Below are 6,124 nucleotides of genomic sequence, written 5' to 3' on the forward strand. Positions count from 1 at the left end.
AAAAGGGAGGAAAAAAAAGTTCGGCAAAAGGCGATCGCGTCAATAAGCCAGTGATACACACTTATCCATCTGCGCCACTGGAGCTGATGTTTCACAGCCACTTTTAACTAAATGTAAATAGACACCCCATACTTTTTATTCCATAGTAAGGGCAATTCATTCAATACATTTAAACTGAGCTACTTTAATACCATCTCCGAACTTTCTACCACGACTCTGCTGTTCTTCGGCTGGTTCTTCTCTGTATACGTTGATTGACAGATGTCTCGTCCAGTCAGCGGTGAGTAATCCCAAATCAATGGCGCTGTCTCAAACTATACCTACCTCTTCCGGTTTGTCTGATTTGTCCTTGTGTTTTCTGACTTGTTATAATGTTTTCTGAATTGTTGTTGTGCTTTCTGACTTGTTATTTTGTTTTTTAGACTTGCATTTGCGTTTGTAATTTGTTATTTTGTTTTCAGAATTGTGATTTGTTCTGCACTTCTCGGCCACCGTAAAAAGGCAACAAAGAAGACTTTTTTGTGACAAAGGTCAGAACTCCTGTTATGATGTAGATTTTTGAGGTGCACTCTTGTCATAAATTAAGCTATTACTTTTCCTACATAATGTTTTACAAAAACATTGGTAAAATATCTATTTAGGAGTCTTAGACCTTTCCAACGATATATAGTTTGTCATGATTAGATTAGGATTTAATTGTAATATAGTGACAGTTAAAGGGTTAAGCATAATAACAATATTTGGCAAATGTAGGCTACTGCATATATATACATATATAGGCCTACTTAAGACTTTTAACATGAGTAATTGAAAAATACTTAATTATGAAATGATACGTAATTAAACATTGGCCTAATTATGCATAAATTATGTTTGCCAAGATCTAAGTATGCCTATGAAAGTATGCTTTGAAATTAGTGTTGTACTGCAATATAAATTGTGCCTACATTTACAAATCTACAGGTTACAGATCTGACTGATGTGTATTGTCTGTTGTCTTTTTCAGTCTGTTGTCTGGTGTTTTTCTTTATGATCGTGGTGATGCTGTTGATCCTGTACCGGAAGGTTCCTCTCTGCTGCAAAATGAGGGTTTATCAGGAATCTCGCACTGACATGGTGAGACCCCAGAGGAAGGTTTCATTGCTACACTTTCATACTTCAAGGACTTCAGTCCTCAGTTAAGCTTCATTAAGTAGCCTCAGATGTTTCTCCTAAAAAAACTAAGGAGAAAGACACAAATGAGACAACTGCTGACGGAAAAATACTTTCTCTGAGCACAGTTTGAGAGAACAAGTCTTCTATATCTGCATCTCATTGCTACGGAAGTTCTAAGCGGCCATGCATTATTTTTTTTTCTTCTTGTTTTCTCGTTATAACGACTTAATTTTCTCGTTATATCGACATAATGCATGGCCGCTTAGAACTTCCATACATTGCTGCCTTTGAGGGACAATTTAGATATTAATCAGATATCATTTGTGAGTTTCATTTCTAATGGGACGTGAAATGAAGTTTTATGCTGTTTACCAAATAATGTTGGACAGTTAGGCAAATAAATGTAGTATAGTTAAAGTGTTACAATTGACCGTCACTTTTTAAAACTGTACTTAAGTGTGTTGTGTAACATTGTCATGAATGTGTCTCTCTTTAAGTACACTTTTATTTCATTCATATACTATCTGAAAGTTATTTTAAAACACTTGTAAGACTGTGACTCAGCTCATGGGGAGGTTGTATTGTTAACGTCAGCTATGATCTTAAAGGGGTCATCCGATGCTACATGCACTTTTACAAGTTGTTTGAACTGAAATATGTGTTGGGAGTGTGTGTACACAACCACCCTATAATGATAAAAATCCACCCAATGAATCTTTGCAAATCGCCTTTCCTAATAATGTGCTAATTAGCAAGTTTCAGATGAATGCGGCTTAAGTAAACAGTCCCTCAGAGAACAGCTCGAAAGAGAGGGGCGGGGTCAGCAGAGCTCATTAACATTTAAAGGAAAACGCTACAAAAACGGCTTGATCTGAAAAGAGCCGTTTTTGACAGGGTAAAAAGGGTGTTTTTACACTACCATTGAGACATTTTAACCAAACTATGTTACAGACTTTTCATCAAGAAAATGGGCATCCTATGACCCCTTTAAGCAATGTAAGCAAGTCAAAGCTTCAAAAGTAAAAAAAAATCAAGTCAAAGCTTTAACTGAATGACTTTTGAGGACCAAGAAGAGAAACAGTATCTGGCATCTAAACCTGAATCTTTCCCAGTGACGATTCGTGTGAGTCAGTTCTTTGAAGCATCTAAACACGCAGTTCTGTTAGAGAGGAGTACAAAACAGTGTGAACGTTTCCCTGATTGTGACAGTTACCAGTGCCCAAGAAAAGTTACACAGTAATCAGAAATTAAACAGAGTAGAGGAGTAAAACTCCAGTGTGAAGATGTCTGCCCTTGCACATTTTAGCATACTTTTAAAAAGAGAACCTATTATGGAAATAATACACTTTAAAAGAATACAGTTAAATGTGAACTGAATGTAAAGTTTTCAGACACTTAACTGCATGTTAATTGCAATTGCAAGTTTGGCTTTAGATTGCTTTTTGACCTACTTAGTTAGAACTTTGTACTTGTAACATCTTTATATGTCATTTAATTTCACAGATTACAAGTAAAACCTTTAATTTGACATTATTAAAAACTGTACTTTAAAAAAAAGTGTACTTAAGTATGTTAAGAAACATAGTCATGAAGGTATCTCTGTTTAAATGTTCACTTAAGTGGTCATTGATTTTATTAATATATTATCTGCAAGCAGTGTTGGGCAGGTTACTCTAAAGGTAATTAATTACTAGCTAATAATTCAACATTGTAATTAGATTACTGTAATTAAGTGTGTTAAGAAACATAGTCATGAAAGTATCTCTGTTGAAATGTTCACTTAAGTGGTCATTAATTTTATTAATATATTATCTGCAAGGTGTAAGATAATTAATAACTAGCTAATAATTACATATTCAACAGTGTAACTAGATTACTGTACTAATTCTCTCAAAATAGTATTGCATTACTTATTACTAATTACTTTTTAAATCGCATATCAACCCCAACCAGTTGAACAAAAGTCATGAAACTAAAAATAAATCATATAAAACTGCATACATTATTCTTGAACTGACCAAAGTATTTAAAGGGAGACATTAAAAACATATATTTTAACATTAGATGTTACATTTTGATGTTAAATTCACTATTGTTCTATAGTCTATATACAGTCTATACTGTAATTAAATTACAGACAAACAGATCCCTTACTTTACTTTTTCATGGGAATAGTAATTACATTACAGTAATTAGGATTTTGTTAGGATTGGATGATATTTGGCCGAGATACAACTATTTGAAAATCTGGAATCTGAGGGTGCAAAAAAATCTAAATATTGAGAAAATCATCTTTAAAGTTGTTCAAATGAAGTTCTTAGCAATGCATATTACTAATCAAAAATTAAGTTTTAATATATTTACAGTAGGAAATTTACAAAATATCTTCATGGAACATGATCTTTACTTAATATCCCAATGATTTTTGGCATAAAAGAAAAATGTATAATGTTGACCCATACACTGTATTGTTGGCTATTGCTACAAATATAACCCAGCGACTTAACTCTGCTTTTGTGCTCCAGGGTCACATATCAACCTCAGATGTTTCTCCTAAAATTCCTCTGGAGAAATTATAATAGAAACCATTCAGACTGACAGTAAATGCTGATAGCAGAGCTCTAATCATTTATTCTTGTATGAATTTGATTCATTCCTACTGAAATCTCTGATGTGATATCCTGGCAAATTTGAGCACAGTTTGATACATTGCTGAGATCTTTAGTAGCAGAGAAGTGTGAGATACCTCAGTGGATTTAAACATGTTAAAGTGTGTTAAACAGGTTTTGAATGTTTGAAGCTGTTATTGGTAGCTGGTTCCATGCAGGCTACTTGTGTAACATCTAACAAACAAAGAATAATGTCCACACACTGAAATTAGAGATTCAAAACATGTTAAGATTTCCAAAAAAACAGCACAACGGTTCGACCAGCCAGGTCTTCATCAGGCACGATGTCAGAGCATTTCTCCTTTAATGTGTCCAGTCCTCAGGATGTGGGGCGTGAAAGCAGATGTTAGATTAGACTGAGAGCACAGCGTTTATCTGGTGTGTTCTGGTCATAAAGCAGATCCCTCACACTTACCCTGAAGTCATACCTTATCCTCTGCATTTTCTTTTCCTGTTCAATTGCAACCCAAACCGTTCCCCTCGAGAGCTTTAGCATTATCTTAGCAACACAGGGAAACTGCCTCCACATTGTTCCTCCCACAGAGAGGAAATGCAAAAACATATCTGTGGTGAAGATAGACGTGAGGTTCTGTTTAAATGAGGCACAGAAGAGGTCTGTGATGAAGTCACCTTCTCTTTGGCCACATCAGCACAACGGTTCGACCAGCCAGGTCTTCATCAGGCACGATGTCAGAGCATTTCTCCTTTAATGTGTCCTCAGGATGTGGGGCGTGAAAGCAGATGTTAGATTAGACTGAGAGCACAGCGTTTATCTGGTGTGTTCTGGTCATAAAGCAGATCCCTCACACTTACCCTGAAGTCATACCTTATCCTCTGCATTTTCTTTTCCTGTTCAATTGCAACCCAAACCGTTCCCCTCGAGAGCTTTAGCATTATCTTAGCAACACAGGGAAACTGCCTCCACATTGTTCCTCCCACAGAGAGGAAATGCAAAAACATATCTGTGGTGAAGATAGACGTGAGGTTCTGTTTAAATGAGGCACAGAAGAGGTCTGTGATGAAGTCACCTTCTCTTTGGCCACATGCACACAACGTTTTAGGAGTGACCACCATATTTACATCATGCAGATTTGAGATCAACCCTGATCAAACACACCTGAAGCATGTTTACATGCACCTGATGTTGTTAAATTAATGTTTATTTCAATATATTTTAAGTTTCATGTGGGTTACCATGATGGTGTTTAGTGTTTGTGTGAATGACGCTGTGCACCTTCTATATATGTTATTATTTAAAAGCTGCTTGTGATGGGCTTTGGTTCATCATGTGACTTTCTCATCACCTCCTGCATTTGGTGGTTATCAGTGTATTACAAAGCTACAAAACAGATTTCAGTACTTCAACAGGTTGGTATATTAACATTATATCAGTTAATGAAATTACGGTATTTAACTGTAAATGTAAGTTAAAACCGTAAAACCTAAAATGTTGCTACCGTATTTTTACGGTAAAATTCCGGCAACCATAGCTGCCGTTTTTTTACCGTAAATTTTACAGATTTTTTTTTTTTACAGTGAAGCAATGATGACCAGTTTATGGAAATGACCAAATTTGCTAGTTTACATGCAATCCTTCAACATCAGCCTCAGTCTTTGTTTAAAAAACTTGTTTCGTAAAAGTTTGAGGATAGTTTCCTAATAGTTTGCAAGAGCATGATATTATAAACACAATAAGGCAGACTGGTTAGTAGATGAGTTGACCTGTTTGGCATGATGATGTTTAATGTCTCAGAAACCCTCCCAGCTGCTTTTTAAGTAAAAGCTTTAACAAACGTGGGTATAGACCAATTTAGAGTAAATGTCACAGTTACGTCACTTGCAGCTGCGCGCGCACAGTGGTTGCAGAACAACACTGGGAACAGGTGGAGGTGAATGGGTCAAATCCATGGAATAAGAGAAAAAAATATTTTTGTGCCTTTTGATGTCAAGATCGGAATGCATTCCATGAAGAACCTTTAACATCCATGGAACCTTTCCATTCCACAAAAGCCTCTTTAGAGTAGTTCTTCACACTAAATGGTTCTTTTAAGAACTGTTCACTGAAAGGTTTTTGAGGAACCAAAATGGTTCTTTTTTGGCATCACTTCGAAAACCACTTTTATTTTAAAAGTGTTGAAGGAGAATCAATCAAGTTAAAGGGGTCATATGATGCCATTTCAAGTGTTCCTTTCTCTTTGGAGTGTTACAAGCTGATTGTGCATAGATAAGATCCCTGAAGCTGCAAAGACTAAAGTCTCAAAACCAAAGAGATATTCTTTATCAAAGTTAAGACTCTGCCA

General features: G+C 35.7%; 1 protein-coding gene across 1 annotated transcript in view; it reads left to right on the plus strand.

Annotated features, from left to right (window-relative positions):
- Nucleotides 1-6,124, plus strand: part of LOC107558872 (uncharacterized) — a 14,351-nt gene that overhangs the window by 1,317 nt on the left and 6,910 nt on the right. Inside the window, exon 2 of the mRNA XM_016242561.1 lies at nucleotides 1,007-1,116. Within this exon, the coding sequence (XP_016098047.1) occupies nucleotides 1,007-1,116 (110 nt within the window). The remainder of the gene's footprint in view (nucleotides 1-1,006; nucleotides 1,117-6,124) is intronic.

The sequence above is a fragment of the Sinocyclocheilus grahami genome, unplaced genomic scaffold, assembly GCF_001515645.1.
Source record: "Sinocyclocheilus grahami isolate Dianchi unplaced genomic scaffold, SAMN03320097.WGS_v1.1 scaffold663.1, whole genome shotgun sequence".
Classification (NCBI taxonomy): Eukaryota; Metazoa; Chordata; class Actinopteri; order Cypriniformes; family Cyprinidae; genus Sinocyclocheilus; species Sinocyclocheilus grahami.